The sequence below is a fragment of the Pristis pectinata genome, chromosome 11, assembly GCF_009764475.1.
Source record: "Pristis pectinata isolate sPriPec2 chromosome 11, sPriPec2.1.pri, whole genome shotgun sequence".
In the NCBI taxonomy this organism is placed as follows: Eukaryota; Metazoa; Chordata; class Chondrichthyes; order Rhinopristiformes; family Pristidae; genus Pristis; species Pristis pectinata.
In genome coordinates this window covers 23,457,260-23,474,489 of record NC_067415.1, presented here as the reverse complement: position 1 = coordinate 23,474,489, position 17,230 = coordinate 23,457,260, and the positions used below count along the sequence as shown (strand labels likewise).

At 39.7% G+C, this 17,230-nt stretch overlaps 1 protein-coding gene across 1 annotated transcript in view; it reads left to right on the top strand.

Moving 5' to 3' along the window:
- nbeaa (neurobeachin a) overlaps positions 1-17,230 on the top strand; it is a 560,854-nt gene that overhangs the window by 192,469 nt on the left and 351,155 nt on the right. Inside the window, exons 28-29 of the mRNA XM_052025565.1 lie at positions 1,550-1,657; positions 4,812-4,980. Of these exons, the coding sequence (XP_051881525.1) occupies positions 1,550-1,657; positions 4,812-4,980 (277 nt within the window). The remainder of the gene's footprint in view (positions 1-1,549; positions 1,658-4,811; positions 4,981-17,230) is intronic.

Genomic DNA, 17,230 nt, shown 5'->3' with positions numbered 1-17,230 from the left:
GGGAAAGATTGAACAGGTTAGGACTTTATTCCTTGGAGCACAGAAGAATGAGGGGAGATTTGATAGAGGTTTACAAAATTATGAGAGGTATAGACAGAGTTAATGCGAGCAGGTTCTTTCCACCTAGGTTAGGAAAGATATGTATGAGAGGACATGGCTTTAGGGTGAAAGGGGAAAAGTTTAGGGGGAACATTAGAGGGATCTTCTTCACTCAAAGAGTGGTGGGAGTGTGGAATGGGCTGCCATCTGATGTAGTAAATGCGGGCTCACTCTTGAGTTTTAAGAATAAATTGGATAGATACATGGACAGGAGAGGTCTGGAGGGTTATGGACTGGGTGCAGGTAAATGGGACTAGCGGAATACCATTTTGCCTAGACTAGAGGGGCCAAATGGCCTGTTTTCTGTGCTGTAGTGTTCTATGGTTATAAAATACATTGTATTAAATCACACTTGAAATCACAGTACTTCATAACGATAAACAGAAATGATAACTAATTAATATTAATAAATTGGGATAATTTTATTATTAAAAAAAGCTAACCCCACTACCAAAACCGAAGCTATTTGGTAAGAAAAAAGACAAAAAAAACCACCCTAAAGACATAGCAGTATTAGCCCATATCTGTACTTTAAGCACCAAATCAGTGGTTTTGAAAGTAGTTCAAAAAAGGTCCCCATAATATTTGAAAGTTCAGAATAGATCCAGAAATAGAACAACGATCTTCTCTAAATTTAGATATGACATAACATTGCATAACCATTGAACATGAGTGGGGTGAGTACCTTCCCTCCATTTAAGCAACACAGCCCTCCTGGCTATAAGAGAAATAAAGGCCAATATGTGTAAGTCAGAAGTCTCCAGAATTATTTCTTTTTCTCCAGCAATCCCAAAGAATGCAGTTAAAGGATTTGGCTTAAAATTTATTTTAAAAAGCACAGAAAAGGTTTGAAATACCTCTATCCAGTATTTTTTCAAACTCGGACATGACCAAAACACATGAATTAAAGAAGCCTCTCCATTATTGCATTTGTCACAATAATGAGGTATATCCGAATAGAAATGTGATAACTTGTCTTTGGACAGGTGAGCTCTATGGACCACTTTAAATTGAAGGAGGGAGTGACGCGCACATAATGATGAAGTATTAACCAGTTTAAAAATTTGATTCCAAGTTTCCTCAGAAATTGACATCTCTCTCTCCTTATCTGTCTCTACCTATCACCCATCAGCCACTGTTTCCCAATTCCACCCCTCTCCCTTCCCCACCTGGCTCCATCTGCCCAGCATCCTCAACTGGTTCCACATTGACAGCCAGCCTCTGCCTCATCCCTCCCTCTCACCTCTTTATTCTGGCTATCTCCCCTCTACACTCTGTCCTGATGCAGGGTCTCGATCCAAAATGTTGACTGTCCCTTTGCCTCCACAGATGCTGCTCAACCCACTGAGTTCCTCCAGCAGTTTGCTTTTTGCTCCAAATTACAACTTCTTTAGTCTCTAGTGAGTAAACAGTATTTGCCAACTTTTTAAATGTCCAATTTTTTTTTCAGACTGGTGTCGAAAATGTCTCTGGCAATCTTTCTCCAATTAAAGATCCTGATAGATTACTGCAAGACGTGGATATTAATCGTTTACGGGCTGTTGTCTTTCGTGATGTGGTAATTGATTTAATTTTTTCTTTTGTGGTCATTGGGTTTGCAGTTAAACGATTTAAAACAGTTACATTTCAGTATTTTTTGTTAAAATAATGACAATAGAAAAACAGCCTTGACTGGAAACTACAGCATTACAATTGATGATTGAAATATTTCAAATGAATTAAAATGGTGAAACTTTATTGGTCTTTAAGGTTTCTAGTAAGTTTGGTTATTGAAGCACTTTCTGCACTAGTTTCCTTAATCTGGGTTGACTTTGTATCTTTTTATTTTACAGTACATTTGTGTTGGTTTATTATTTGGAATCCAATGAGCAAAATATTTTTCTATACTGCCACGATGCTTATAATAAAGTCGTCTGCACCTTAGTTATTCAAAATATTTACCGGATGGGAATACAAAGCTGAAATTCTTGAAACACACAATAGCTTGGTCAGAATATGCAAGCCAAATGTATTGATTGTAACACTGCAACATTTAGAAATTCTGATAAGATTGACACACTTCTTTTATACTTTCGGGGACTGAGTGACCTACCATATTTTAATAACCATCCATAGTTACTTTTAAGCAAACAATCATGTATTTCTGCTTTTCTGAGGCAGGGCATGATTTCCTAAATAAAATGTAGCTCCTCCTGGTGGTATCTCTGAAACCTGTTTTTATATGAAGAGAGAAGATTGTGGATGGAAAAAACATTTACAACTAGAACTATTTTAGTATAGTTTGATGCATGTTTAGGCTCATGTTTGATGCATATTTGGGCTCATGTTTATTACTTAAATAACAAATTTATTGTTTTATATGAAATAATACAAGACATTTTCTGCAAATAATTTGACATTTGGCCTCCTAATTCTTTTTAAAATTAAATGTGCAAATGATAAATGAAACTTATCAAAAGTTCATGCCTGTTCCCATAGATTTCCATTGATACCTTACCTTCACCTTCCTTTGGTAATTTAAAGTTCTTCTGTGGTGTGCTGCTAACTGACCCAGCCCTAACTCATCTGAATCTAAACAATTGTGCAATTCTGTTTTACTTCATTTGAAGAGACTTCAACCATCCTGATCCTGCTGTCTGAATTCTCTCTCAGTCACACTACATCACAAACCTACTACTTTCACTCTAGTGACTTTGCTAACATCTCCTCTGAATTCATGCTCAGTATTTAAGTTCTCTTTCTCCATCCTGATGTGAAGTACTTTTAGGACATTTTTAGTACTTTTAGGTCACATCAGACATGAGAGAATTGAATTTACTATTATTCTCAACAAGAAATATGAGGTGTACAGCAAAATAAATAAAATTTGAATGTTTCTGATTTACAGTTAAGTTTTATTTTGATTTTATTTGGCTCCGTTGAAATAGCCAGGGCTGCTTAATTAGGAGTGATTTTGGAGATCCCTGCTCTTTTAGATATCCTTATTGTGGTGTTTCTTTAATTCATTCCTGCTGAATATTTGGAAGATTAAATTCATTTTCTTTGACTCCCTCTACACAAACTCCCTTGCCACAGATATGATTTGTGTTCTGTGGCCACTGCCTTAGCCTAAACCACTACTTGTTAATGGATTCCAAGCTAACCTTTTGAGTCCATGTCCTGTAAATCAAAATAAAAAAATCACTTCCATGTTTGTAGCAGCCCATTTAGTACTGAAATATATCTATGCCTTAGTTCCGCCATGCAAATTCAAGTATTCCAGTACTAGTGTACAATCCTCCACTTAGCGCAAACTGTAGCTTATTCAAATATTGTTATCTTGCTCTTATACTAAGATCATTACCCCATATGCTTGTGGATCTGCGTTGGGTTCCAGATTTAAAATTCATGTTTAAATTCCATTCATTGTTCAGTCTTTTATCCCTGGAGCCATCTCAAACCCACTCCTTAACTAGTTGTGTTTCTGATCCTCCCCTCACCTCAGAACTGGTATCTATCTACTGTACCTATTGGAATTCTTTCTCTAAATCATGCTCTCTCCATCATCTGCTCCTTTAATGCCTTTTTTAAAAGCATCTTTTTGCTTCGACCAAGTTTTTGAGTACACTTGGTTTGATGTTGATTTTGTTTGTTTATCCTTACCTGAATTAATTGTGCCTTTTTCTTTGGTGTATTTACTATATTAGTGACACTGTTATCAAAAAAACTGAAGATGTGAAAATAAAAACAGAAAATACTGGAATTGCTCTCTCTGTCATTAGGGAAGGGTTAATATTTTATGTCGATGGCCAGTTTCAAAACTGATGAAAGGTCATCAACCTGAAACATTAACTCTTTTTCTTACTCCCCAGATACTTCCTGAATTGATGATTATTTATTATTTTATTTATGAATGTATTGAAATTTAGTGTTGTAATTAATGTTTCCACTATTCTTTTCTTTTATTGATAATTTCTGTTCATCTCACCATCTTAAGACATATCTCCTTTTACTGAATGTTGAAACTAAATATTAGTAAAGTCATTCCATGTCCCTATTAACTGAAATTGCATGCCTGAATCTGATTTTTAAGGATTTGGGCACATTGCTTTATGAGGGTAGCCTGAATGAATGCATTACGTCTATTCCTTAATCTATTACTCTGTAGCTTAAAATCTCCTTTAATTTGATTTTATCTGTCTCATAATTATATATGTGATAAGTCATGACAATCTGGAGAACGTGCTTAGGTCAATAAAATACTTCAATGACACTTAAGCCTTTAGCATCATTTATGTCATCTATAGTAATTCTGCCATAGTGGTGCTTTTGTTAATATAATCAACTACCTTCCTTAGCTTTCTTATCTTTGTTGAAAATCCTGGGTTATGATTCAGTTTACAGTCCTGTCTAGGCAACCATCAGGTCTCTAATTATTACCATTTTGTGTGGTTGTTCTTCCAATTATTCTGCTTTTTTTTAATATATTCAGGCATTGGTTAACAGACGATTTGTTTAATTGAATACTTTCATTTATCTATTCCTGTACTGTTGGTTCCCTTGCTTTTTTAACTTGGCTGCTTTTTAATTTGGCTTCTGGCTTAAATTCTGCAAATCCTCCTCACCCATTCTTAACTGTTTAATGTAAAAATGTGTTTTGCTACAGCTCCCTGTTCTGCTGCTTTAGATCCTGCCCATTTGGATTGAAATTTACTGACATTTTTTCTTAATAGGATGACAGTAAACAGGCTCAGTTTTTGGCTTTGGCCGTTGTATACTTTATCTCTGTGCTCATGGTCTCGAAATACAGAGACATACTGGAACCACAACGTGAAATTGCAAGATCTGGAAGTCAGACAAGTCGAAATATTCGGCAGGAAATAAATTCGCCAACAAGTACAGGTATGTGTTTTAGGCTTTCTTTTATTTTGTTGCTACACTTTTTCATTTCTACATTTAAAGTTAATTTTTAAGAATAGATTACAGCTGAAATTGGTTTAGTGACTATCAGTCATTTCATAATACTGTTCAATTGTGATTATTTAAAAATGTTATTTAGAAACTATTTTTATCACCAGTGCAAATGTGCTCAATTTTGCCTCAAGGCAACAGCAAGCTTTTCAAAGTCTGATTATTTAATTGCATGGTTTAAGCAGCCAGTATAATTGCCCCATCTTAGCTTTTCGCCTTGACAACCACAAGGCACGTAGCGCCCTCAATGTCACATTCTGTGGAGAAAAGGTGCATCATGATCCAATCACCAAGTTCGTAAAACTGTCTCAGAAACAGAGAACAAGTGAGCATGATCTGCAGCTTGTCATAGAGGCACTGAGCTTGGAAACAGGCCCTTCAGCGCCGACCATCAAGTTCCCATTTATTGTAATCCTACACTAATCCCATTTGATTCTCCCCACATTTCCATTAACTCCCTCCTCCAGATTATAGCCCTCATCCACACACTTGAAGCAATTTACAATGAACAATTAATCTACTTGCGTCTTTGAGATTTGGGAGGAATCCGGTGCATCCAGAAGAAACCCACTTGATCACAGGGAGAATGTGCGCACTACACACAAACAGCACCATTTGAAACCAGGTCACTGGAGCTGTGAAGCAGCAACTCTTCTAGCTAGGCCATTGTGTCACTCAAGTTGCAGTGTGAAGGCTGCAATAATCTGTGCTCCACATTCCTTGGGTTTCTAACCAACCAAATGTTGTTTTGTTGCCTGGGCCAAATCATTACGCGCAACTTATTGACATGCTCATTTATGAAGGTAATCTGTAGAATTTTAAAATCAACTTTTGTTTAGTGGTTACCAGTCCTTTCAAGCAGTAGGCCCCCCATTAGATGAGATGTAGTAATGTGTAGAGGATTAGCTCATTTAAAGAACAAATAGCAATCTGAATCTTCCCATTCACAGAGGCCTTCAAGACTCCCAACCTGACATACTGTATGATCTCCCAAAACTTATTTTGGACATGAACCCTACACCACCACCTTAGCAACTGGAGGAAAGCTTAGGCAGAAAGCACCTAGTGTCTGATTCAATAATTGGGCTTCACCCAGCCCCAAATCATGTAAACAATCCTAAATTAGATAAGGACTGGTCATGGCCACCGTGGTCATCTGATATGCAAATTGCACCATAAAACTTCCCCTGGCTGAATTGTGAAAACCCTGGTCAAACCATTGGACATGAAACAGTTCAGTAAATAATGTGCCTTTCAAGATATTGTGGCATAAAGATGTGTCTGTGTCTCATTCTGCTGTCAAGTATTAACTTCATTCTATTTGCAACTGAAATTGTCAAGTAGTGATTAGCTTGCTGTAGGCAAGAAAAATTAGTCAAAGTGAATTTTTTTTTAAAGTGTATTCCAGGTGAAATGATTCAGGTAGTGGTGGGTGGGGAGGGTGTTGTGGATGTTAATATTAGAGTTGAGCTGAAGGAATGTAAATCTGGACCACAGTACTTTTGTTGTCCTCCTGTACTACAGAGGGACAATGACATTATTTGCGGGCAGCCTTGAGCAATCCCTTCAAGGTTAGGCTATGGGAAAACTAAGTTGAAATTCCAGGATATGTGTACAGCAATCACTTGATTACTGGAGTATGTTTCTGAATTTGAGTGTTGAGCGTATGATTTTAGACTACATCTAATCTCTGTTTGAAAAGGACACCCTAGAAATTGGAAGCCACGACTTCCAATTTTATGGATGGTAATCCCATGTGTTAAATAGTTATTGAGGAATTGTAATCAGCATGGATTTTTTCTTTGCCCAAAAATTAATGCAGGGGACCATTTCTTCTTCTTGATTTTTAGGTGAATGATAATCAAATTTAAACTTAATTTTTATTTTAAATTGTATTCCTTCACATCATTCTTCCCTTTGGCCATGCATCTTTCCTTAACTGAGAGGGCCATCATGCAAATTAATAAGTATGAGAGGACATGGCTTTAGAGTGAAGGGGGAAGGGTTTAGGGGGAACATTAGGGGGAACTTTTGGGGGAACTTTTTCACTCAGAGAGTGGTGGGAGTGTGGAACGGGCTGCCATCTGATGTGGTAAATGCGGGTTCACTCTTAAGTTTTAAGAATAAATTAGATAGATACATGGACGGGAGAGGTCTGCAGGGTTATGGACTGGGTGCAGGTCAATGGGACTAGCGGAATAAAATTTTGGCACAGACTAGAAGGGCCGAATGGCCTGTTTTCTGTGCTGTAGTGTTCTCTGGTCTGGTTCTATGGTACTGATGTGGCCATGAGGAGCCAAATTAACCTTGACTCTTGTGGCAAATTTTTGGAATATTTCTGTTTCCCCTTCTGAATTGAGCCTGATTAATTGATGTGAGAGCCAGATCTTACTTGATCATGGATACTAAACAGAGCTGGCACTGGTTGGTATTAAGTCTATCAAATATTTTAAGCATTTTAATATTTCAGTTGGTGTTTCCCTTTTTGTTCAAAAGACAAAAGGATCTTTGTGTTGTGCTGCTCCATCAAAGCAGGACCAAGGTCAGAAACAACAAACTAGATGCTGGAGGAACTCAGCACATCAGGCAGCATTTTGTGGAAGGAAATGGACAGTCGACATTTTGGGTTGAGACCCTTCATCTGGATTCAGTTCCTCCAGCATCTTGTTTGTTGCTCCAGATTCCAGCATCTGCTATCTTTTCTGTCTCGAAGATCAGAAACTTTGCTACAAGCCTACATTCTCACAGTTATGCTATCGTATAGAATAATGACTGCTCAATGTCATCCCCAATGTTTCATAGATTTATTTTAAAATATTATTTTATTCAGAATATTGCTGCTTTTATTTAAATACTTGATGGAGTAAATTATACTTGCCTGGAGATTCTGGTGTACTATTGGTGGTGTATCAGAATGTCATCAGTTGCAGAAGTAATTAGGCATTGGAAGTCCAGCATGATATTGATGGTGATGGGGATAAGTAGTACCTTGGGGACAGGGTGGGGAGAATTTCAGCTTAGGAACAAAGATGAGGGTAAATAATTTATTTTCTTTGTAGGTGTCCTAGGATGGTAATTATAAGTTGGATCACATTTTATGGGGAGTAAAGACAAGACCATGTTTTCTAGCCAACAATGGGCCCTGTTCCACCTAGGAGAACACAATACATGGTGAATGACCTAACTCCATTGCCCTCTTGACATGGCAATTGCTTTATTCACAGAGATGACTAATGCAAAAGGATAGGAATAGTTTCTAGAATTATAGAGCCAAAGAATGGAAACAGGCCCTTTGCCTCATCATGTGCACACTGGGTATCAGGTACTTACCTATATTGATCCATTTTCTAACACTTGGCGTGAAATACTCTATGTCTTGACTTTTCAAGTGCTCATCTAAATACATGTTGTGAGAGTACCTACTTCCCTCAGGCAGTGCATTCTGGATTCCAACCACATTCTGGGGGAAAAATTCTCCTTCAGATCTCCTCTAAATCTTCTACGTGTTACCTTAAATCTGTGTATTCCAATTTTAGACTCGTCTACTATAGAGAAAAGTTTATCACCATCCACCTAAAAATCTCATTTACACCTCGTGAAATAGAATGTAACATTCTCAGGGATTTTTACTGGGAGAGTAGAATGTAAATACTGCAAGTTCTCATCAATTCATTTATTTCTGTAAAAACTTCCTGGTGAAGATTGTAAAACAGCTAATCTGCTGAGGAGCCTGGAGTTACTGACACAAACTTCTGAATTTCCACACATACTCACTCTGGATGTTGTTGTCAGAATTCCCCTATTGTAATAGTGATTGTTGATAGCCAGACAATTATTTCTCACTGGAACCTTCAAGTCTTTGCAATGGTAAATTTATGCAGTAGTGGACCAAAAAATATTACAACATATGACATTTTTCATTACTTATTTTCTGAAAGTGGAGGAACTAGTAAACTTACATTTATTCCCTATCTCTAGTTATCTTGAAGAAGAAAGAAAGACCGGCATTTAGTGTTTTCTTTTTACAACTTCCAGAAGACTCAAGCCACATTATAGCCAATGAAATAAACCTGAAGTGTAATAACTATTGTGGTGTAGGAAGTAGTGCAATCAATCAATTTAATACTCTTTCTTACAGGTGGTCCTCAAAATTGAGGCTATCTTGCTTCCACTCCAGTTCTTTAAGGTTTGAGGTGACAGAGATGAGGCCAATATTGGACACACCGACTCTAGCACAGATGGTCCAGGAAGTGTCTTTTGGGGTGGGTTGATGGAGTGAATTGGTGTACTCCTTCTATCTTTTTCGCTCAGCATCCTTGTGCTCCTGATGCTTGGCTTCAGGGTTCTCAGTGCAATTCCAAATGCTGCTTCTCCATTTTGAGTGGTCATGGGCCAGGTGTTCACAGGAGTTGGTGAGGATGGTACATTTTTGCAAAGAGGCTTTGAGAACTTCCTTGAATCTTTTCCTCCATTTCCACCCCCCTCCCCCCCCAGTTGTCTATTCATGTGCCAAGAGCTCAGAGTAGTGTGTTTGTTTGGGGAGTCTAGTGCCAGACATGCAAATGACATGGCTACCCAATGTATTTAACTGAGTGGGTTGAAAGGACTGTTTCCATTATTCTCAACACTGGTGCCCCACAAAGCTGGGTCCTCAGCCCCCTACTCTACTCCCTATATACTCATGATTGTGTGGCCAGATTCTGCTCTAACTCCATCTACAGGCTTGCAGATGATACCACCATAGTGGGTCGTATCTCAAATAATGATGAGTCGGAGTGCTGGAAGGAGATAGGGAGCCTATTGACATGGTGTCATAACAACAACCTTTCCCTCAATCCTCAATGTCAGCAAAACAAAGGAGTTAATCAGTGATTTCAGGAAGGGGGGTGGTGCACATACTCCTGTTGACATCAATGGTGCTGAGGTCGAGAGAGTTGAGAGCTTCAAGTTCCTAGGAGTGAACATAACTATAGCCTGTCCTTGTCCAACCACGTGCACTTCACAGCCAAGAAAGCTCACCAGCACCTCTACTTCTTCAGGAGGCTTAAAAAAATCTGGCATGTCCATTTGACCCTCACCAAATTTTATTGATGCACCATAGAAAGCATCTTAGCCAGATGCATCACAGCTTGGTATGGCAACTGTTCTGCCCGTGACCTCAAGAAACTGCAGAGAATTGTGGGCACAGCCCAGCACATCATGGAAACCAACCTCCCCTCCATGGACTCTGTCTACACTTCTCACTGCCTCAGTAAAGCAGCCTTGCAACTTATTGTCTACCTGCACTGCATTTTCTCTGTAACCGTATCACTTTATTCTGCATTTTGTTATTGCTATTACCTTGAACTACCTCAATGCACTGTCGAAATGATCTGTATGGTCAATATGCAAGGCAACTTTTTCACTGTACTCCGTGTATGTGACAATAGATAATTAAATTTACTAATTTAATTTACCAATTTAATGGCGTGTGTATTGACTAAGGAGAACGTCACGACAGTACTTAGAGAGAATATCCTTGGGGGGGAGAGGTGGTGGCTGGTTAACAATATCTTGCGAGACCATATGGATAGAAATATAAAAGGGAATGATCACATTGATGGGATTATACTATAGGCCCCGCAATAATCGGTGGGAATTAGAGGAGTATATGTAGGGAAATCAAAGAGAGGTGTGGGCAATAATAAGGTTGTAATAGTTGGTGATTTTAACTTCCCTTATATTGACTGGGACTGCCTTAGTGCTAAGGGATTAGATGGGACAGAATTTGTTAAGTGTGTCCAGGAAAGTTTTCTGAAGCAGTATGTAGATGGTATAGGTCCCTACTAGAAATGGGCCTACACTCAACCTCCTCTAAATGGAATGAGGCTGGGAAGTGGTTCATGTGTTTATGGGAGAGCACTTTTAGGACAAATGACCATAATTTGATTAGTTTCAAGATGCTCATGAAAAAAGATAGGACTGGTCCACACATTAAAGTCCAAAATTGGGGAAGTCTAATTTCAGTGGCATCAGACAGGTACTCTCAAAAGTTGATTGGGAGAGGCTCTTTGTAGGGAAAGGGACACCTGAGAAATGGGGATGCTTTTTTAAAATGAGATTAAGTGGAGTTCAGGGCCAATATGTTCCTGTTAGATTGTTAAGATCAGGGAATCTTGGTTGATGAGGGATATTGAAGGCTTGGTCAGGAAAAGGGAAGCATATGTCAGGTAAAGGCAGTTGGGATCAAATAAGTCTCTTGAAGAGTAAAAGAGATGTAAGAGTACACTTAAGAAGGAAATAAGGAGGGCTAAAAGGGGCCATGATATATCCCTGGCAGATGAGATAAAGGAGAATCCTAGGAGATTCTATAAGTATATTAAAAGGGTAGCTAGGGAGAGAGAAAGTCTCCTGAGGGATCCACGTGGTGATCTATGTGTGGAGCCAGGGGAAATGGGCAAGGTCTTAAATGAACACTTCTTGCCTGCATTTTTCATAGAGACGAGCATGGAAGCTAGTCAGTTCTGGGGAGGGAACAGTGATATTCTAGAGCATATCAACATTATGAAGGAGGGGATGTTGGACCTTCTGAAATACATAAAGGTGGATAAATCCCAAGGGCCTGACCAGATATATCCTAGGATGCAAGGGAGGAGATGCTGGCGCCCTGGCAGAAGTTCTTGTAACTCCATTAGCTACAGATGAAGTACTGGAAGACTGGAGGATAGCTAATGTTGTGACTTTATTAAAGAAGGGCATCAGGAATAAGACAGGAAACTATAGGCCGGTGAGCCTTGCATCAGCGGTAGGAATATTATTGGAAGGAATTCTGAGAGACAGGATTTATTTGCATATGGAAAGGCAGGGACTGATTAGGGATAGTAAACATGGCTTTGTGTGTGGGAGATTGGGTTTTTTGAAGAGGTAACCAAGAGGATTGACAAGGGCAGGGCAGTATGCATTGCAAGGCTTTTGACAAGATCCTGGATGGCATGCTGGTCTGGAAGGTTAGAACACAAAGGATTCAGGGTGACTGAGCCAATTGGATACAAACTTGGCTTGGTGGTAGGAGACAGAGGGTGGTAGTGGAGGGTTATTTTTAAGATTGGAGGCAAGTGACCAGTGGTGTGCCCCAGAGATCAATGCTGGGTCCTTCATTGTTTGTCAGAGATATTAATGATTTGGATGAGAATGTGGGTGGTATGATTAGTAAGTCTGTAGATGACACCAAAATCGGTGATATAGTGAACAGTTAAGAAGGTAGTATAAGGTTACAAAAGGATGTTGATCAACTGGGAAAGAACGGCAGATGGAATTTAACTCAGAGAAGAGCAAGGCGATGTACTTTTCAAAATTAAACCAGGGAAGGACATACACTGTGAATGGCAGGGCCCTGGGGACTGTTGTTGAACAGACACCTTGGGGTATAATCACATACTTCCCTGAAAGTAGCAACACAGGTAGACAGGTGATGTAGATGGTGTTATGACATGCTTGCCTTCATCTGCGAAGACATGCAGTGCAAGAGTTGGGACGTCATGTCACAATTGTACAAAACGTTGGTTAGGCTGCACTTGGAGTATTGTGTGCAGTAGTTATCACCACACTACAGAAAAGGTGTGATTTAGCTGCAGAAAAGATTCACAAGGATGATCCTTGGATTAGAGGGCTTAAATTATATGGAGAGATTAGATTGGCTGCGTCTGTTTTCCCTGGAGCAAAGGAGGCTGAGAGGTGACGTTATAGAGTTATATAAAATTATGAGAGGGTAAATAGCAGAGTTTATTTCTCATGGTAGAGGTAACTAGAGGGTGTAGGTTTAACATGAGAAGGGAGAGGTTCAAAGGGGATCTGAGTGGTAAATTATTTACAAAAAGAGTAGTTGTAATTTGGAATTATTTGCCAGAGGAGGTGGTGGAGGCAAGAACAGTAATGATATTTAAGAGACATCTGAACAAGTATTTGAGAAAGCAAGGCATAGAGGGATATGGAATTAATGAGGGCACATGAGATTAGTATAGATAGTTCTGATGGTTGGCATAGACATGGTATGCCAGTTTCTATGCTATACAATTCTGAGTCTACGTGATGGGACTGCACAACACAGAGTGTAGTTAGAGCCTCAATGTTGGCAGTGTTGGCCTGAGAGAGAATGCTGACTGATTCACATATCCATCCAGTGGATCTGGAGAATTATGCAGAGACACCATTGGTATTTCTCAAGGGTCTTGAAGGGCCTTCTATAAGTAGTCCAAGTTTCAGGACAGGGATCAGTGCTAGGAAGACCATGATTTCTGTGCAAGTTTGAGTTCTTAATCTTCAAACATCCTTTTTCTCAGTCAGCCAAAGGCTTTGCTAGTACACTAAAGATGATGGTAAATTTCATCATAGTTGTCTACATAAGAACAAAAGAAATAGGAGCAGGAGTAAGCCATCTGACCTGTCCAGCCTGCTCCACCATTCAATAAGATCATATCTGATCTGGCCGTGGACTCAGATCCACCTTACCTGCCTTTCCCCATAACCTTTAATTCCCCTACTATACAAAAAAATCTATGTCTTAAAAATATTTAACGAGGTAGCCTCTACTACTTCCCTGGACAGAGAATTCTACAGATTCACTACTCTCTGGGAAAAGCAGTTTCTCCTCATCTCCGTCCTAAATCTATTACCCTGAATCTTGAGGTTATGACCTGGGTTCAATTCCGGCCACTATCTGTAAGGAGTTTGTACGTTCTCCCCGTGTCTGTGTGAGTTTCCTCCGGGTGCTCCAGTTTCCTCCCACATTGCAAAGACGTACAGGTTAGGTAGTTGTGGGCATGCTATGTTGGCACCGGATGCGTTGTGACACTTGCGGGCTGCTCCCAGAACACTCTGTGCAAAAGATGCATTTCACTGTGTGTTTCGATGTGTCAAACAGAACCTGCCCTTCCTGAATCCATGCTGCGTCTGCCTGATGGAATCACTTCTATCCAGATTTCTCGCTATTTCTTCCTTAATGATAGCTTCAAGCATTTTCCCGACTACAGATGTTGCTAACTTGCCTTTTGCCTACATCCTTTTTTAAACAGTGGCATGACATTTGTTGCCTTCCAATCCGCTTGGACCTGCTCAGAGTCCAGAGAATTTTGGTAAATTATCACAAACACCTCTACTATAACTTCCACCATTTCTTTCAGTATCCTGGGATGCATCCCATCAGGACCAGGGGACTTGTCTACCTTTAGGCCCACTAGTTTGTTCATCACTACCTCTTTAGTGACAGTGATTGTATCAAGGTCCTCACCTCCCATCGCATCCATAACATCTCTCTTTGGCATATTAGACGTGTCCTCCACCATGAAGACTGATGCAAAATAGTCGTTCAAGGCCTCGGCCATTTCCTGATTACCCAATATTAATTCCCCCTTCTCATCTTCCAAGGGATCTACGTTCACTTTAGCCACCCTTTTCTGATTTATTTAATTATAAAAAAAAAACTTTTACTATCTGTTTTTATATTTTCTGCTCATTTACTTTCGTAATCTATCTTCCCTTTCCTTATTGCTTGCTTAGTGGTTCTATGTTGCTTTTTAAAGTTTTCCCAATCTTCCAGTTTCCCACTACTCTTAGCTACTTTGTATGCATGAGCTTTTAGCCTAATGTCTTCTTTTATTTCCTTAGTTATCCAAGGCTAGCCCTTCCCACCCTTACTGTCTTTGCTTTTAACAGGAATATACTTTTGTTGAGCACCGTGAAAAATCTCTTTGAAAGTCTTCCACTGTCCCACCATATAGCCTGTGTTTCCAGTCTACGCTAGCCAACTCCTCCCTTATCCTATTGTAGTCTCCCTTGTTTAGGCATAATACACTGGTTTTAGATCAAACTATTGTACCCTCCATTTGTATGAGAAATTCAATCATACTATGATCACTCTTTCCGAGAAGATCCTAACTACAAGATTGTTAATTTTACCTGTCTCATTACACAGGACCAGATCTAAGATCGCATTTTTCCTTGTAGGTTCACTAAAATGCTGTTCAATAAAGTTATCACTGATGCATTTTATGACGTCCTCCTCAAGGCTGCCTCAAGCAATTTGATTCTTCCAATCTATGTGGAAGTTAAAGTCCCCCATGACAACTGCCGTTCCATTCTTACATGCATCAAATATTTCTTGGTTTATTGTCTGTGCCACTGTAATGTTATTATTCGGTGGCCTATAGACAACTCCCACCAGTGATTTTTTTTCCCCTTTACTATTCTTAATCTCTACCCAGATGGACTCAACATTCTGCTCTCTAGATCTTATTTCGACTCTCACTATCGCCCTGATCTCATTCTTAATAAAGAGTGCTACCCCACCTCCCTTACCTTCTTGCCTATCCTTTCATATTAACTGATACCCTTGGATATTTAATTCCCACTCATCTCTACCCTGCAACCACGTTTCTGTAGTGGCCACTAAATCGTACCCCTTTGTACTTATTTGTGCCAGGTTCACTGACCTTGTTTCGAATACTACAGGAATTCAGGTAAAGTGCCCTTGCACTCATTGTCATTTTAGAATCTAGTAACCTTTGTGTCCCTTGCATTTGACTTTTCTGTACTCCACTCTTTTCTCTTTTCTCCCTTTTGCTCTGGTCTCTGCTTTTCTTTGTCTTTCTGCATGGATTCCCATCCCCCCGCCATATTAGTTTAAACCGTCCCCAACAGCACTAGTAAACAATCTCCCTAGGACATTGATCCCAGTCCTGCCCAGGTGTAGACTGTCCGGTTTGTACTGGTCCCACCTCCCCCAGAACCAGTTACAGTGTGCACGCTAGCCTCCCTCTAACTCCTCCCTTTGCTGAGGTGTGGCTCCTAACATGTGGGAAGTGGTCCACATTTTCCAAGGTCTTGCCTTGAGTTATTGTTGGAGAGCAATGTTGTATGCTGGGAGCAAGTTTAGTGGAGGATCTTTGTTCTGCGAATGTTGAGTGTTTGGCACATTGTCTTGAAGGTGACTTGGAGCTATGTCTCCAAATGTACGCAAGCAGTCTTTGTGAACAGGAACATAACTACTGAGTAGGAGGCTTGATGAAGGTGAGGCATGACATTGGAATGAGAAAGATTGAATATGTTGGGTCACAGTCCATCCTGGGTGAGAGTCAAAGGCTTCAGTGAAATCAAAAAGGGCCGCGTATGCTTCTGTCTCTTGAAGTTGATGAAAATCAAAAAAAATGTAGACGCTGGATATCTGAAATAAAAACAGAAAATGCTCGAAACTGTCAGCACGTCAGGCAGCATCTATGGAAAGAGAAACAGTTATCGTTTCAGTTCTTAGGTCCTTCATTGGAACTTGGAGTTGTTATGCAGTGTCCAAGTGCCTCTGGATGGATGGAATCCACTCTGCAATTTGGAGAGCAGCTTTTTGACTTCCAGGAAGAGATGGTTGAGAAGGCCACTGGCAATTACTTTCTCTGTATGAGATAATAGGGATACTTTTTTGTAGTTACCAGTTGAATATGTCTCCTTGTTTGCAGATCGTCACGGTTATGATAAAGTCAAGTTTATTGTCAAATGCACAGGTACATGTATGCACAGGTACAATGAAAAACTTACTTGCAACAGCATCACATAAGCAGATTCGTAAGAAAAACATAGTAAACATAAATTACAATTTTTTGCAAGAAAGAAGACAATTAGAACAAAAGTAACAAAGTCCATTTTAGTGCAAAGTGATCAAAGTGCTCATTGTGCTGCTAAACTGTGGTGATTAGGGTTTTGCTAGTTGGTTCAAGAACCAAATGGTTGAGGGAAGTGGCTGTTCTTGAACCTGGTGGTGTGGGACTTCAGGCTCCTCTACCTCCAGAAGTTTCCTAGCATATCCTCCTCTCCTCAGATGTGAACAATGAGGTTATGGATTTATGACTGAATTTATCACAGCAAGGTCCCACACACAGCAAAATGATGAAATCCAAATAATCTATTTAAATAACATTGTTGGAGGAATAACTATAGGCTTAGGACTCCTTTAAATCGTTCCCCTCTCCAAACCTACGCACTCTAGTTTTGGACTCACCTACCCTGGGTAAAAGACTTTAGCTATTCATCTTATCTATGCTCCTCAGCCTCCTATCCTCCAGGGAAAAATTCCTAGCCTATCCACCCTTTCCTTATAACGCAAACCCTCCAGTCTCGGTAACATCCTAAATCTTTTTTGCACCCTCTCCAGTTTAAT